The sequence below is a fragment of the Mytilus edulis genome, chromosome 2, assembly GCF_963676685.1.
Source record: "Mytilus edulis chromosome 2, xbMytEdul2.2, whole genome shotgun sequence".
NCBI classification, from domain to species: domain Eukaryota; kingdom Metazoa; phylum Mollusca; class Bivalvia; order Mytilida; family Mytilidae; genus Mytilus; species Mytilus edulis.
Genome location: NC_092345.1, coordinates 9,108,696 through 9,128,032, shown reverse-complemented (window position 1 = coordinate 9,128,032; position 19,337 = coordinate 9,108,696). Strand labels below are relative to the sequence as shown.

Below are 19,337 nucleotides of genomic sequence, written 5' to 3'. Positions count from 1 at the left end.
TCTTGGATATATTAATATTACTTTAATATTAAACTTTTTGAAACCATTTTTATCAATTTTCAATTTCCATTGTCTAAATTGGTCATTGTTCACGTGTTGTTTAAGAAATAATTGATGCAAGCTATAATACTTTATTGTAGTTTTAACATTAGTAGGCATTATATTCGTGATTATTTTTGACCGAGCGATAGTGAGGCCTAAAATAACACGAATATAATGCCTACCGATGTTAAAACTACAATAAAGTATAGCTTGCATCCATTATTTCGATTCTGAATAGGACAATTAAGGTAATTTCTATGTCCGATAAGTATTAAGTGTAAAAGCGTTTGTGTAGGCTCTTCCATGAACCTAACTTTTTTACTTGTAAAGAAGCTAACGGCTGGCACTGTGATTTTTCAGAGGAAGGAGTTTGAACAGCCAGCATGAACGGTTGTCGTATCTAGGTCAAATATGTCAATTTCGGAATGCAACACATTACAGTCATCATAATTAAATTGGTACCATCATGTGCACCATTTAAGAGTTTAAAGTGTTTAAAAGTTAAAGAATGATAATTTGATAAAATTCATTATTCTGAAGAAGTCAATATACGCATGTGTAAACAATTTTTATTGGATTTAGTGCATGTGTTTGTTCACAAAGCGAAAGAAACACGTCATATTAGAATTCCGTATATTTTATGTTTCATTATTCATGTGTTGTTATCGTATATTTTAGTTGCTGGCCTTGAGCCTACCCATTTGATCCGATAACAGTCACCCCATATAGCAATAAAATTATACTTGTGTTGCCATTCATAACTCTTAACAGACCAATTAACAGACCGGGTTTTATATATCCGACCCATTAACAGACCAGGTTTTAAATAAAGATTAATTAGTGTCACCAAATACAGATTTTCGTGTAGATTTTTCACACGATGATATCAATATGGCTGACAAACATAATGCCCGTCTTTTTTCGATATTCAAAATATTGCATGCAAGTAAATTCAACGAACGTGTCATTTTGTGTACATTTTGTGTGTGTAAAATGTGTATAAATTTATTGATGAGTAACCCGCCTTTTCATTTTATAGATCGTACATCGAAGCTAGAAAAAAATTAATTACACCACTGGATTCAGTACATTGAATTGTTTTGTTATACATGACTAATTTTTATGATAAAAATATATTTAAAAAGTTATACAATGAAACATGCTGAACTTTCAATGATTTTCTCGATAACACCTGATTAACAGACTTTAGCCAACCCGATTAACAGACCAACCGCCGATATAGCCGCATACTCAATATAGATTAACCGACCAATCTCTCGGTTAGCCGAGTGTCGGCCGTGAGGGAGGTATTCCCAGTAAAGGCAAATAAAAATTACAAAATTTAAATGTTAGTTTTTAAATGAATTCCATTATTGAGCAACAATCCGTAAATTAACCATTTAAACTAAAGTACACCAAAGGAAACAATTGAATACAGTTTGGTGATTCTAGCGGTTTGGAAATTCCACAGTCCCTTGACTGGTATTTTTCGCAAATTCCCCTCCATAACATGATATATCTGTTCAATACCGAAACACGTGTAGAGCTTTATCACCAAAATGGAATAAAATGGCAAAACCCATTTAAGGTCGACCTTGCCTGATGAACCTAAGTTTCATATTTGTTTTTCAATTTTTTTCTATCAGAGAATTTAAGTAAGTATGTCAGTACCGAAGCACTGACATTAAAGCTGATGATACCAGAATAGGTGACTGGTTTAAGGGAACGGAAGGATATATCCATAAATATTTGTTAAAGGCTATAGTATATAAAACTTGTAAATATATTCATACCTAAAATGTCCTGATTCCTTTAACACCACAAAATAGTTACTGGACAATTATTTCTAGAGAACATATTCTGGATACTCGTAAAACAGAAATGATGATCGAGGATATTATTCAAAGGTAAATTGTTGGTTGACGTTTTTTCATTACTTCTGACTTAATTAAAGTTTTTTTAGTTTAACTAGTATTTTATCTAGTTTCAATACCTCCTGCAAAGTCAAATATAGATTTAATTCTTCAAAGCGATCATGTCCATTACATAACGAATGGCAAAAGCAGACGACGTATTGACAAAAGGGAACTCTCCAACAAGTAGAACTAGTAATGATTCTGACTAAAATTCATCAATAACTGCTTATTTTTTTTGTAACCTTTACATTGGCTATCGGAATTTTGTAAGCTTCAGACCATTTATGCTTTAGCAGTTGGAAAGCGAGTGTGTGGTTATTGGATGAATTCAGTTTTTAATTATAAATCTTTACAAGATGTGTTGATTAACGTAAAAATGTTGCTTAAGAGATGGATTTTAATATCGGTTTATAATTTAATTTGGACAAAAGTTTTTGAGTGTTTCAAACATAAAAATTTGACAATAGGAGGAATTTTCCCCATGTCCGGTAGCTGGGCGGGAGGGCAGGGCTGTCTTCCAGCAGTAGAGATGGCTTTAGAAGATGTAAATAATAATTCCGATATTTTACAAGATTTTTATTTGAACATGGATCCAAAAGACAGCAAGGTAAGCACACTTAAATACTTGTAGATTTGAGTTTTTTATAACTAGTTTTCTTTGTTTTTACTATCAGCGCATTACATTGAAAATTGCTGTTGTCGTAGCGCTTTCTGGTTAACCATCTATGGGAATAATAAGGGCCAGAAGTTAGAATAAATTTGATGGTAAATGTTTGCGCGATAGAACAAAAAAGTACATTAAAGAGAACACAAAAATGGTCATGTTTCGTCTGAGATTGAATTTCGATTCTTGCACATTTTATCAAGGCATATTCTTTTCAGTATGACTATAACGAATGCTGACTAACACATGCAGGATAATCTCAAGTGTTTACTTAATCCAAAGATTTATTGCAAGATAACATCTATCTATATATTGGCCTATAGAATCATGTGTATATGCAGCTGTGCTGATGTTCAAATACATTTAAGAGTTTTAAAAAGAGAAACACTGTTTATTGTTTATTTGGAAGGCCAGTTAATACTTCTTAATGGCAAATGTAATGTTAAGTTTTTTGTTTGAAAATTAACTCACAATTTAACACCTACCTAGCGTATATTCTTACTAAACATTCTTTATGATTAATATAATTTAAAATTTATGAATAAAACGTGTATAAAAAATTATGCATTTATTCCGAATTTAACTGTAAATTACACTTAGCTATCTATTATTAGGAAAGAGTAAATAAGGAGAAATGTATAAACAAAAAGAACATGACATAAACAAAACACACGATGATGTGCTATTCTAATCGAGCCAGTTCTTCTTTTATTTTATTAAAATTTAGGTTTCTTAATAATTATATACAAAATGCGAAGAAACTTAGAAACAATATTATTTGGCAAAACGGTGTGGGAAAGTTCAAAATCGAAAACAGATCCTTTGTCCAAGCTGTGCTAACAAGGATCAGAAAACGCTCTGTTCTACTTTCTGTTTTTAAGGCCTCTTAGGAATTCTTTGGTTTTGTTGAATTGATACACACCTTCTAAATGTTGAAGGCTGAACTTTGATTGGCTGTTGTAATAATTACCAGAACAGAAAGTAAAGCAGAATGCTATGAGATCCTTGTAATCAAAGCACACAGGGTCTGAATTTCATCCTATTGGGAATATTCAGTATATTGATGCAAGTTTCCCTTTTTATTCCTGTTTTAGAAACATAGATTTTCTAATATAAATTATTACTATATCGCATTTACGTTGTTTTTTTGTTTATTGTTTTCAATTGTTTAGAAATATCACACAGTGCATATTTACCATAAGCATGAGACGCTTAATCTACTGGGGTATTTGAGTTTATCCGACTGACCGTTTTTATTAACTGATTTTTCGACGGAAATCCGGTTATTCATATATGATTGTACTGCGAGGATAGGTATGAAAGCAGTTCAAGTTGTTTCCGTTTAGTAACTTATATGAACCGTTCAACCAATGCTTCTTCAAATTCTTATATGTTGTCACTGCAAGAAAAAAATGAGGTCAAGTTCGATATTAACGATTTTTAAGACTTTGATGATTGAAAAATGAAACTTGACGTCGTTTCATTGCAATTACATCCGAGCTGTTCGAGCGATGCTTTCATATTGGAACATGCTGTTACTGATGACAAAAAGAAGGTTGAGGTCGATATTGACTTTTTACTATTGCTGTTCGGGACTTATCATCTCTAATTAATTGTAAAATAACACTTTATGTCAATTCACTGCAATGTTGTGAAAGCAGTTCAACTATATTTAATTTAAGGTTTTTCGTTATTTTGCAGAATTTTTAAAGGTGGTATGGAAGTCTAAAATAAAAATGATAGAATTTGTTCATACTTTGCCAAAACGTGATATATGTTCCAAAATATAATAAAAATGATAGGTCACCGCGCATTTTCTTAATCTACAGAATGTGACAAATGACACATTTTGTATGGATTATACAGGAAAAAACACAATTTTGTGATAAGAAACTAAACAAAATGATAGAATTGTAAAATGATCTAGGAAAAGAGAGCTTTCAGACAATGCTTTGAGAATATTAAAAGTAAAGATAGGGTCACCGTACGTTTTTTCCGGCTAAAATACAAAATAGGAAAATTCCATGTAGATGCCTTCAGAAAATGCACTGTTTTAGAGTTAACTCCCCTTGAAATGCGAATTTAAAAACATTTAAAAACATTTAAAAACAACCAAAAATATTCTTCACTTTAAAAAAAAAAATAATTTAAAAGTTATATTCTTATATATTGGTTCTTTTAAATGTAAATTCACATTAAATATTTGCATTCCTACCTCCAATTTTGCTTGAGAGAAAATCTGGACCTTAGTTTCTCTGTTTTTTACAATCCAAGATGGAGAAAGACACCCATACCAACTTACGCTTAAATTTTTGTCTGTTTCTGTTAAAATTAAGAAGTCTATGTGGACTTTTATTGGAGTTTTGGATAGACACATTTCTTTTCTTACAGACTTATACAATGAATTAACTCTCTAGATATGTTTTATATATAAAATGAATTAACTCTCTAGATATGTTTTATATATATTTGTTGTATGGTTGATGGTTCTTTGACCCTTCTTTCCATTATTAATACTTCACATTTGCATTTGTCTTTTTTTGGTGATTTTGTTCTAATAATGGGTCTCATTTATTTAGATATAAGTATCTTATTAAAAACGTGCAACTCATGTCAGTAGCGTGTGTCACAAAATGCATACAAAATATTCCAAATTTTAACAAAATTACCCAATAGTAGTTCTCAGTTTTTCTATGTTTTGATGCGTTTCAAAATGCCAAGTAAACACGTACCCATTGAACAGTCACTGTATACCATTTAATTAAGGAGCTAGGTGTCAACTGTAGTTGAACATCCCAGTTATAAACATGACGAGAATAAATTAGAAAATAAATAATTCCATTTACATCAGGATTTCTGTTTCATTGCTTTGGTATTCAATTTAAAAGTGAACTGCTGAGAATTAATGGGGCGAATATCTTATTAGATTGTTTCAAGGTTAGTTGAATTTAAAACAAATTACGTTTGCTCTTATTTTCAATTGTTTCCAAGACAGTCTGTTTCTTGTGTATTGAGTCAACGATTGAGTGATGCAATACAAGTTTTAAAAATATCAGTACACTTTGTCGGATTCGGATAAAAAGAGGGGCGAAGATAGCGGAGGGACAGTCAAACTCATGGGTTAAGATATACAACCGAAATATGTAACCTTAATAACAAAACTAATAAGTAGAAATAATTTATCATTTAGATATTATTATCAAAATTAAAAAAAAAGGTAGTGATTATAGCAAAAGACATTGAATGTTGGACGTGTCTTCTGCCCTTGCTGCATATATATAGTCAGCTATGAAAGTCATCGAAATGACAAATATAAAACAATTCAAACGAGAAAACTAACGGCCTGATTAAGATACACAACTTACATTATAATCGCATAATGCAAAATCTTTTTTTTATCATTACAAAAAAATATGTTTTTTGCTGGTCTTCTTATACGAAGATGTAATGAGGTACATGTATATGATTAAAACATATCGTTTTTCTTGAGCACCAGGTAAATATGATACAGATGTAAATACGTACACCAGTTTTACTGCGTTATATACTAAACTCTAACAGAACGTTAAACCCGTGTTCTAAAACCAACTCTGGCAGAGGGATTTCAATCTAATTTATAGTTAAATTACTGAAATCACATTTTGACTTAAAAAGGTATCAATTTGGCAGTTCATGATGTATAGATAAACAGTCATGTCCAATCGCAACGGATACTTTATGTCTGAAGCCTCATGAGGTTTGGGTGACACGTTTTCTGCATGAAGTAAAAGACCATTTACAACAACCTTGTGTGATGTCCGTATGTAGCCTGATGCCATGTCACATTTATAAACTTATCCAAAAACACCCTCACTTTTGTAATTGTTCGCCCTAATTCTGGTCGACCTACAAAGGAGAAAACCTACTCAGTGCATGAACATATAATTATCTTTCGTCCACAATATGCATACGCAGTGCATGAACATATAATATCTTTCGTCCACAATATGCATGTACATTTGTCAACACAAATAAATCAATCAATGATAAACAAAACGAAAGTAAGGTGAACTATTCATAGCATCTATAGACATATATGTTAGTCTTCCCTAGACCTTAGTCATCCCTAGACTTTTATCTACGCACTCGTTTATCCTTCTTTATTAAAACAAGAAATTCTCATCATAACTATTAAAACAAAGCATGTCTGATCCAATAACCAACCCTTCGACATTTGTAACAGTTCTACTTGCATATAAATACATAATTGGTACGTTAACTTATCTAATATAAATGTTATCATCTGATGTGGTGGATTACTAGGTGACAATTTCAACAGAAATGACATTGTCAGCATTTAATGGACACAATGCATAAATACATCAAACTATTCCAATTACTGTTTCATATCTTGTATTTGAATTATCTATCATGTAAGCATAATAAGTTTACAAATTTGCTTACATGTAATGATATGCGATTCCAAAGTTCTTCCCATTAGTCTGTTATCATCCATCGTTTTTCTCGTCAAGGAACACAATACATACAGTTGAGAATAGAAATGGGGAATGTGTCAAAGAGACAACTACCCGATGGTAGGACAGAAAACAACCAAATGCCACAAATTGGTGTTCAACAAAACAGGAAACCCCAGGTATACTTAAAGATTACAACTCAATAAAATGTATAATAATGTATGCATACATTAATGTACGAGACAAATTTTTAGTTTACTTTGGAAGGCATCAATAACAGAACAGTGTGGATCAATCCTTAAATGCTTTACAGATCACGTTTAAGTCAAATAACTCTGCCACTACAGACTTGAAGAGAAACCTGATTTATGTTCTTACAATAGAGTATTTTAATCTTATCTTTGAGTTTGCAGTTGCAATGCTTTTCACATACATAACTATTTCAAACGAAGACAGTCGCGTCTTTCCACTTCAGGAATCTTTTGATAATCGAAAGTATACAAATCAAGTAAAAGTAAATATATGAGAATTTGTCAATTACGCCGAGTTCCAATCTTCTACATGAAAGGATTCATTTTCTAGGAAATTAATATCAATTTAGCTGTCAATTAAGTCCTTTAAACAGGTCACTAAATAATCGTCACCAACTTTATTAGATTTTCTAGTTACGTAATTAAGACGTTTCCAATGCGTTTGATTTTCTTCAAACTAAGTAAAATGTTATTCCAATAATACGTATAACAAACCGTTCATATAGCACATTCATGTTCAGCAATGATGTATTCTTGTGTAATTCAGCTGTTGCAAGAAATGTAATACTGTACTTTCCTAAAATTAAGCTGTTTAGTGAACCATTCTTAGGCCAATATACATGAATACAGATGAGATTATCTTAAAACATTTAGTTAAAAGCTGCAAGATAAATTGAGTGTCTGAACTTCAAGGAATTCGACAGACACAGATGCAATTGATATTTGTAAATTTTTTAATGCACTCCATGTTTAAAGTCAAACACTTCTACCCCTAATTTATATAGCTAGTGGAATAAAACACACCTAAGTCTACAGAAGATTCCCCAAACGATGGAGGCAAGATGACATCAGCATATTTTCCTCTGTTTTTCATCACTGATTATACTTTTTTTTCGACGGTGCAGAATAAAGGAAACAGTAGTGTACCGTGTTCAGATGTCATAAATCGATTGAGAGAAAGCAAAACCGACAGCTGTAGCCATGTATTTCTGTTTTGTTCATGCATCGTTTTTAAATATAACGGAATTTGATGTGACTGTCATACAAGTGAGAGGTTTAGCGCTATAAAACCAGGTTAAATCCACCATTTTCTACATTTGAAAATGCCTGTACCAAGTCAGGCATATAACAGTTGTTGTCCTATCGTTTGATGTGTTTTATAATTTGATTTTGCCATTTGATTAGGGACTTTCTGTTTTGAAATTCCTCGGAGTTTAGTATTTTTATGATTTAACTTTTATCAATTAAAACCGAGGGAAACACATCAACTATAAGAGGAAAACAACGAAACAACAGAAACACCTAAGTGCAAGAACAAACATACGACAATGTAACATATATAGAAAAGAAACATTATATAACAACTGCCATATTTCTGACTTGGTACAGGATATTTTAAGAAAACTGTTGGGTTGAACATGGTTTTGTGGCTAGCCAAACCTCGTGCGTTATGACAATGTTTATTATACCATTAAAATGACAACATTACATGACGACAGGAACACAGTACAAATAAATCCGGGAACACACAGGTCAGAAAAATCCATAAATAAATAATATAATAGTACATTTCGATATATTTACCACAGAATAAAAACGAATACCTAAAATCAAGTTACGACATTACACAAAGACAGCATAATAGGATTACGAACTGTCACACGGATGTATCAACACCGCAAAAAGTGACGTAACAGGCTTAGAGTGGAAAATAAATTTCAAACTTTCCTATGTTTATCGCGACGACGTTCAATCGTTTTCACATTCTATGATGGTTTTTGAACAGACAAAATATTCTTTGTGTTAGCTATGTTACTATCTTTAAAGTCATCCTGTATTTTTACATGTATATTTTATGTAAATGTAATGTGATATGTATCCCCACTTTTGATTGAATGAATAATGCCTTGTCGGGCAAATATATTTCAAACAACGTTGCAATTGCAGTAGACGTTTTTCGGAAGATTTCAAAAACATTAATTTAAACATGGCCTTGTATCCCTATATGTTGTATCACAATGTTATACTGATATAACGATTATTTCAATTTTGCGGCTGAATTGAAAAAATAAAGAAGTGCCAAAGGTATCTTTTGGGTAACTAAAATTAACCTCAAATTTATATATCTAATTGCCAACTCAGTATTCCGTTTTAGATCTAAGCAAGAGAAATTGAGACTGCTCTACATTATTTTTGTATAAAAAAATACTAAAAATACCCAAAATATCTTTTTTACAAATTTGCAGCTAAACATAGGAACTTTTTTGTTAAAAATATGTAAAGATAATTTCAATATGTGTGAATCGGTATTCAGCGTCGATCTTTTCTTTACATTCATATGTCATCACTTCAATATTTAGAATAAAGTTGTAAGATAAGATATCTCACTTTGTGTATTGACTAACTTGTCCAGTAGGATAAGACATTGACAAACTATTAACTTATTTTATGTATAAAATCTAAAAATAAGTGAGACAATTTTTAACTTTACCAAACTTGTCAACTGACAATGAAACAAAGATTTAGATATGCCATTTGAATTTGAAATTGAGAATTGACGAATTATCATAAATAACACAAAACAAATGAATATATTCCAACGTAATCTTGTTAATCAAGCAATCACAAAACTATTCACCAAGTGTAGATTCCATGCTAAACACAAAGTTTGATATTAAAGCGTAAGGTTTTAAAAATGGTCGATGAATAGTTTTTACTGGTTGCGTGTCGCTTACCAAAGTCTGCTAGTATAATACTTAAATCTTCGAAGTACAGACATAATTGTTCTTGAATGATTTATATGGTACTGTTTGCTTCAACTAGTAACCCAGTTTGATATGAAGAACGGTTTCTTGAAAATGAACCTCTCTAAAAAGACTGAACAATAGATTTTAAATTTTTTTCCAATCGTTTAGTCTTATCCTCTGCGCTAAATCCAGTACTGTTCAAAATACGCTCGTTGTTTTCCTATACACATTACAATCATACTGAATTTCCCTATTTATATGTTACGGAGTTCACTGGAAGCGAATTGTTTGCAACAGTACTGAACTGACCACAGTATATACGTCTGAAAATTAAAAAAAAAAACAAGAATGTGTCCCTAGTACACGGATGCCCCATCCGCACTATCAATGACTATGTTCAGTGGACCGTGAAAAAAGGTATAATCTCTATTTTGGCTTTAAAATTAGAAATATCATATCATTGGGAACCTGTTTACTAAGTTTCAAGTTGATTTAACTTCAACTTTATCAAAAACTACCTCGACCTAAAACTTTAACCTGAAGCGGGACAGACGGACGGACAAACAAACGAACGAACAGACGGACGGACGGACGGACGGACGCGCAGACCAGAAAACATAATGCCCATAAATGGGGAATATAAACAGTTTTAAGATGGTGTTATAACATTGACATATCTGTTTAAGACTAAACTTCAATTACTAGTTTTCAGAGTTATCAGTTTATGAATTTTGTATTTACCTCAAACTAAGTCCGAACATCCCTTACACAACGTTGACCTTAGAGGGTTTGTTTCTAGAACAGAAGTACGATTTAAGCATTAGTATGGTCTCTTTGATGATGCGGATGTAGATTGAGGATTTTATCCCAAAGGTTAAAGTCAAAGTAAAAGTAGAACTGGCATTAAGACATTTTTTTGTCTCATTTAAATAAAAAAAAACATCAGTCGGCTTTTTCCCTATTTCTGAAATAATCCTTATATCATGTTATTTGATACTAAGTGGCTCATTTCCATCAAAGTCATTATTGCAAAACAGACTTAAAGACACTTCTTTATCTTCAATTAAGTCTAATATAAATATATAATTGGGAAATTTTGTAATACAAATTAAAAGCGTCTTCCGATTTCTGTCTTTTTCACTAATGCTATTGATGAATGATTGACGTAGACAAATGTCACTTCCTTAGCATACTTCAAATATCTTTAAAAAAAACACATGATGAATGTAAAATATCAAATATAACTTTCGTATTTTAGAACCTTCGTACAAGTGTTCTAAATACTTTTTGACAGGAAAATTCCACATTGATGTCAAATCTACTGAGTAAAGTTAAGGTAAACATTACTTTTACTTATCATATCGTAATAAACCTTGAGTATATCAAAGTTCAATCATATTAAACCTCCCTCTATACATAAACTTTTATCAAAGATACAAGGTTTTAAATCTAGAACGCCAGACGCACGTTTCGTCTACAAACGACTCATCAGTAACGCTCAAATAAAGAATGATGAAAAGGCAAACACAAGTTGAAGAGCATTGATGACCATAAATTTCAAATAGTTTTGTCAAATACAGCGACGGTAATCTATATCTAGGTTGAAGATCCTGAGTTATTCGAACAACTAAATTTTTTACTAATATTTAGAGATATGAAGATGGGGTATGAGTAGTTTATAATTTTGGCCATATCACTGATATTTCTGGTCAACATAGACGTGCTAACTATTAAGCTTGTGATACCATCGGGGGTGGGGGGGACCGTCACAAGCAGTTGCATTTTTAATTAAATCATCATATATACCAGGCTTTTTATTTACGCCAGAATCGCGTTACCTTTCCAATATATGCTGGGACTATATTGTATTCGGGATTCCATTAAATATTTCACTTGCTTTTTTGTCAAGTTCTACTGAACAGAATGACTTTATATTAAGTCAGCAGCTTGACGTTGATGAGTTATAACGTTTCGCACTTTTTGGGTTTGTCAGATACATACTTCCTGTTTACCGATACTTTGCAGTTTTCAATATGTTAAATTAACTTTTCTAAAGTATCGCTAAACATAATCACCTTATACTTGCAGCATCTTGACAGTTGTGATCTTTAATGTGTGAGAGCTTTTCTGATCTATAAGAGACCAACTTTATCTGCAGATAGTTTAAATTACGCATACTATAAGTTACAAATCCCAAAAGCTCAAAACGATTCTGAAAACGTACACGCTTTTATATCGTTCGCGATATAATAGATCCTTTAAACCTCAAAATGACTTGGAACTTATCTAAAATCAATTTTCAAGATTTGTTTCAAAATTTATATTAAAAATACCAATTCACACAATAATTTTTACATTATTCATCACAAAAATTTTGACAAATTCATGTATAATCCTTGAAGGACTAGAAAGGAAAGTAATTTGTTTAGTGCTATATAAGAAAGCTATCCTCTGAACTTCTTTTATCAAATCTTGACCTGTTTGCCCAAGGTTTCTGTTTTGACATGAGAAAGAGGGTTTCAACTTTAACCAATGATGCAATTTATTTGAAACCCTCTTCCATAAATATGCTGTAAATATTACTTATGTGGCTTATCTGTGGCGTGTGTAATTTGGATTTGCAACGTAGCCGCACAATTGATTTAATGATTTTTTATTTGAATAAGTGTAGAAATATCCCAGATGGCTTTGATGTATAATACCTTGAATAATACAAATATTGTTTTAACAACCATTGCTGTTACAAATTATATTACGTAAACTATTAGTAGCTAACGCATTGAACAATTTCGTCTTGACAACATTTGCTATCAGAATTTAGAAACTTATCTTAGAAAGAAATTTCGACGAAGTATTATTTGTGAAGATATGTGCAATAACAGAATCTCCATTCATTACATGTTAAGATTATCACCAACAAAAGACAAACACGGCTATCTTGAGGGTTATTTTAACTTTGTAATACTTGTGGAATAAAATAACGTCTTGCTAGTTGAGATGCTTTATGATCGTAAGATAAATAGATACCTAACAATAAGACCGTAATATAAATAGATACGTAACAATAACGTTACGTTACATTACAAATAGTGTGCGCGAAAGTACGGGAAACACTTACATAACATAACGTTCTAAAGTCGCTTGGCCTATATTCACGACAATGGCATTTAGGTGAAGAAATAAAAATTCATGCAAACGGTCTAACTTTCAATCTTGTAAATGACTTAACAAATAAACCAAATTTCTCTTTGAGTAAAGGAAGCTTATTTCAAATACAGTCATACACATATATTTAAAAGCACAAGGACGACTACATGTATCACTAAAATATAATCCATCAAATAGAGACATTATTCGTAATGATCTTTTAAACAATTTGCTGGAGTCTTGTTTCTGTTTATCTATTGTATAACAACACAATTCCAACTGATATAATATCTTCTCAGAACTGTTGAGCTATGTGAATTGACAGGAAATGACAGACAATTATGCTCTCCCATAAGTATCTAAAATTGTTTTCCTGATTTGGAAGCCGGTAATTACTAGAAATGACTGTTAAGAGATCAAAGTCATTAGCAAACATGTTTGATTGATCGGATTTATGTTGTTAGCATCTACAATACATAAGATATGCTAATTACTTAACAGAATGATGATACGGAAAAAAATCACATAGAAGAAATTTGTCCATAATACTAAACGAGATCAATAGTGAACTGAAAACTCTATGTAAAATCCTTTGTAGGCAAACTAACCTATGGGTTTGTCAAGTGCGGGTTTTCTATTATGAATTAATACATCTACATGTCCTTTCTTGTGTCATTTCAATATGTTGAAATATCAAAACTGATGTTTTATTTGTTGAACTCACGTACTTTTGTATCAAAGTATTCATGATATTCACGTCATAAGGCATATCATATATATATTTATATATATGTTTTCATCAGCTTTATATAGAAATATTATGGACTATGACAGTTGTTGTCCGATCGTTTTATGTGTTCGGGCTTTGAATTTGCCATTCGAGGAGGGAATTTCGAATTCCAATTTTTTTAGGAGTTCAGTGTTTTTATTGTTTTACTTTTTTTTTTAACATATATTGATTTTTAAATGTTTTTCCCCAATTTATACTTTATTATATAATGGTTGAATAAGATAGTTTACAGAATGTGTTTTGTCTGTTGTGAAATCTCATTCAATTAATCTTAAATATAACGTAGTTTACAAAATAAACTGAATATTGGTAGAACATAAAACATTTAAAGCTAAAAGAAGAAATAGAAACATCAGCAATTTAATAATTATAAATCAAATGAATTCAAGGTACAAAAAAAATTGTGATTGGTAAAAAAAAACTTCATAAAACCATTCCATTCATAAAATGACGAGTTTTAATTTCAGAGATGAGCTATGAAAAAAATATTTCTGTAGTGCTATGGGACGTCATTGCATTATATTTCTGAGTATCATGTCCAGCCCAAGATAAAAAAAAAATACAATTTGTTCAAATTGCCGAATAGTATACATATCTTAAACTATCTCAATTATCATTTTTCACCGGAAAACTTATGTATAAAGCTCTTATCTGATTGTGTACATTGGAAACATATGACGTCTTGCACAATGCTACTTGATTAGTGAATATATTAAATTTTTAGTTATCACAATTCTTTATTTTAAAGTTTTCCTTAAAGCAGTTACCTACAGGGGCGACTTATTGGTATTTTCTATGTTGTATTTATTCAATAACGTATAATCTATATTGAGAGTTATGTACTAATAACAAAATTAAGTTACCGACTTTATTTTTGTCTGATCGGGTCTTTTTAGCTTTAATGAAATACTAAAAACCTTTATATTAGATTAACAAAAAATGACATAATAGATTACGAGATAAAATCAATAGGCGATTTGAGCTATTCAATATAGTTTTTCGCCTTAACTATAGGATTGCTTGGTTCAGGTCGCTCTCCGCTGAGTACGTGAATATAATATATTTCAATATTACACTTAGTTACTTCAGCTTGATTATGGAAATACTTTCCTAGTAGCGCAAATAGTGTTTGCACTTTTAACCTTAACGAGCCTCCTTATAACGTTGTTTCATGAAATGTTTTATTGGCTTGAAGAAATTGATGGTATAACATGCACAAAAATAACCCCAAGAAAATATATATTCTATTTGTTTCATGTTTGATACTAAACAAATTTCAAAAGTATATAGTAATACTGTTGTTGTTGAAAGGCGGAAATATATGTATACGAAATCAATGAACTAAAATATGACGAACATATGCATATTCGGTCGAATAGTTAATTCTATTATATTTCCTTCTGGTTAATATGATATGATTTACTTGAGGGCATACGATACAGTTTTCATCCAATACTGAAATTGTGATGAAAATTTGCATAAAGGCTATTTGTTTACCTGATTAAATCAAATATGTGATAAAAAATATAACTTCATGTGCTACTTTTTGTGTAAAATAAGGTCGAAATTTCAGGTATTTGTTCAAAATTCGGATTTGTTGACGCAGTTTTCCTTTCGAAAGAATTACATAACTTTTTTGTTTAAAAAGCTAACCTCAAGCTGTTTTTTGTTAAATTTTATGTAATATCTATTTTATATAAGTATCCTAAAAATTTGTGCATTTTTGTTTTAGAAATAATTCATTTTTATCAAATATTCTTGGATTAAAAAACAAAACGTGATTTTTGGCTGTATATTTATCAAATCTAAAAAAAAAATTGCATTATTGACTTTTTTTTTTATAAAAAATGGTACAAATAAACTTCATACGTATGAAAACCAAATGTCATTTTAAAAACGAGGGGTCTGTGAACTCGTTTCCAAGTTGAATCAGTTTGAGTGATAAAAATCAGTCGAAAAATGCATCTTTTCCTTATATGTCATAGTTTGACGTCGGGAGAATAACATTTAACGTTAGCAACGTCATAATCTCCCATGTAACTGTATCGTATGCCCTTAAGGTAATTTTTCTAAAATCAGCGTTCACCAGTGACTAGGATGCTTATTTTCCTTAACGACTAAATGCCATTTTCTCGGTGTCGAAAATCAACACAAGTACACAACAGCAAGACGTTTAACAAAATATTTACAGGAATTCAATATGATAATTTAAACTGAGTTCGAAATATTATTCAAACCTTTATTGTATTTCTTAATCAATGCAAACGTCGTGTAAATTGCAGGTAACATTTCAATTCCTTAGGATTTTTATCCATTTCATAAAAATTTGAATTTTTGCGAGAAATGGGAAACTCACGTAAGAAAAAAGAAGAAAGACCCATTAACTGAAGATCTGACATATATACTGTATCAATGATAGCAACGGTTGTAATCCAACCAACTTTTAACGTTAGATTTTCATCAATCACATGCAATCCCTTTGGGGTAATATATAAGTTTTTTTTTTCATCAACATTATATGTTCACAGTCTGCGTACAAGGGAAATGTTCTATTAGTTACTATATAATTTCTTTTTATCAGATGCGGTTCCTTCTGTCAGAAAAATACTATGAAAATGAAAATAACACTTTATAAATCAGTGTATGCATCCGAATAGCTATTTTTTATTGACCTTCATCAAGAAGTTCAATGTCAAAATATTTGAAAGCCAAGGATATATAAGTACACGTCTTATGTTAACTTTCTCTGAGGGACATTGACAATACAATAGTGTATGTGTCCATGGTTCCATGAAGTCTTAAACAGCTAGGTCTGTTGCTATTAATTAAACAACTATTTGTCAACTACTAATGTTTTTATTTTTCGTATGAAAAGGTAAACCACCAATGTAAGTATTCAAGAAATTACATCTGTTCTATAGTCAGTTTTGCAGAAATGTAGGTAAGAATTTAGAAATAAGTCATTGCAGCCGTATGCGAGGGGTAAAATACGAATATAAATGCCAAACCCATGGTTAAATGAAAACAAATCTACGGCTACCAGGAATTATTTCTATTATAATAGGACACATTCGGTAATTTTGTTAACCGTGAAAGCCCTATACACACGATACTGTTTTGGCTGTTCCGTTTTACCCACATATGTATTTGTAATATTGTCTCATTCAATATTTACTTTTTATCAATCGCATTTTTCACCTATATATTTTTTTCTTATGTAATCTTATTGCATTCTTAGGCGTATAAGAATCTTTAAAACGCCCGGTGTTTACATTTGATTGTTTGTTTACGGAAACATACGTATGACGTAAACCTTGTTTCGTTGCCAAGCCAAGACGATAACATCATTTCACGGAATTTTCGTTTTATGTAATTCTACCACGGAAAATATATTGAAATGGACTCATTTGTTTATTTTGCTTTAGAATAGAAATATCTATATTGTATCAGAATCTTTGCCTACGTAAACTGTGGGTTAATGATGTCGAAAATTTAGAATACCTGGTAAGTTGGGCGTAACGCGGAACAGCCGGTTTTGTGTATTTATGCGCTTGCGCGAAAAGTAGATATACTGAGATTATACTGGTTGGCGATTATAGGTCGTCATATTAGAATGCAATTTAGAATATACGAAACTAGAATTTTTAATCAATACATGCATATTTATACCAAAGAAACGAAAATAAATGAATCTCCGGTTTACTAGAAATATGGCAATGACAAAACAGTAGAAGAAATACTCCAGCTTGATGATTTAAAGGAACAAACCGATCTCTTTCAGTTTATCTAATAAATTACAAAAACACAGCTGTTTGTCTTAGTGTATATTATTATTTTGATAAATGCATATTTATTGTAATACATTTGTATACTTCTAGGAAATTATTTCAGTTAGATCGGCGTCTTAATTTGTTGTTTAATGTAGGCAATATCACATTGACTAAAAAGCTCACTGGCCGGATATTTATGAAAAGTAAAACATAAGACAAAAAACAAAACCACACCAAGGTTCTTTGGAAACAATCAAAGTTTTAAAAAAGCCATGTTCGTTCTTATTTCTTAGCTTTTGTATTTTTCCGAAATAGGTGGCAGACATTTTTCTCACTGGTATTGGCGCAATCAACAACATCTCTATATATTGGTTGATTACACTTAAAGTAGAAAGTGAAAATTTGTATAATCTTACTACATGTAGTTCGACTTCAGCCGACCTTAATATGCTAAATTCAGTGCCTTGCACAATAAATATTAGTAACAGAAAGAAAATATTTAGGACAATTACAAATAAGAAGATGACATAGAGCATACAGCACCATGGTCGGTAGTTTTCTAATCGTGTGAAATCGGACGGAATTAGAGTAACGATTGAAAAAGTATGTGGTCAACATAAACGCTGATACTGCATAATGTTCAAACAAATCCCGTCCGTAAAATCTTTTCACAGAATGATTTCGATTTTACTATTATCTAACGGACATAAGCTGGTTCTCGGCTGACACGATTTTCATTGAGCGTAGCGTAGATGTAAGAGGATTCTAATTTAAACAGGATCATCGTTCGAACCTTTAAACACATACTCAATATTCGGTGTTTGAATGTTAATTCAAAAAATAAAATTGTTCATAATAAGAAAATTTGAATTTTTAAAGACGTTTTTTTGCCTATTTAGGATTTTATCTCTGGAAATTTCTGTTAGAATATGTAATACTGACAAAATTACAAATTTGAATCTTCTTACGAATGATGCATGACTGTAGAACTTTTGAAGATATTGACACAACTGAGTTGACTCAATTTTTGTTGATTTTCGCTTCTACATGTTTCTGTGATTGTACACTGGAATACTTCGATACTTTATCTCTGAGTTTATGTATTGTCATTTCCCAATAATTCTCAAACAAATCTATAATTAAGCAATTAAATTGTTTACTTTATTCGCGAGGTTTTTTGTATGGAATTTAAATCCCTTCAACACAAAACTGTGATATTTGCAGTTCTTCATCCACGCGTTATAATTAGATGCTACAACAAATACATCAATTGAGGAGCAAATGTTCTTAAACATACACAGCAAAAAGTGCCACGCATGTTTCACGCATGGTAAAGAAAACGTGTGTAAAACGTATGTTTTTTGTGCGTTTAACGCATGTTTTTTACAACATGCGTATAACAGGCGTGCAAAAACATATATTAAATATGCGTTTCAAAACGCATGAAATATTTCACATGTGTAAAACATGTGTAAATACAAACTCATGTAAAATACATGTTTTACATGCGTTTTACATGAATTTCAAAATTATATTTTTTTTATGACTGATTTTTT

At 31.1% G+C, this 19,337-nt stretch overlaps 1 protein-coding gene across 1 annotated transcript in view; it reads left to right on the top strand.

The window, feature by feature from the left end:
- Positions 1–2,228: 2,228 nt before the first annotated feature.
- The window catches only part of LOC139511398 (gamma-aminobutyric acid type B receptor subunit 1-like), an 88,540-nt gene continuing 71,431 nt past the window's right edge, over positions 2,229–19,337 (top strand). The window contains exon 1 of the mRNA XM_071298098.1: positions 2,229–2,565. Coding sequence (XP_071154199.1) covers positions 2,281–2,565 — 285 coding nt within the window. The 5' untranslated portion in view covers positions 2,229–2,280. The remainder of the gene's footprint in view (positions 2,566–19,337) is intronic.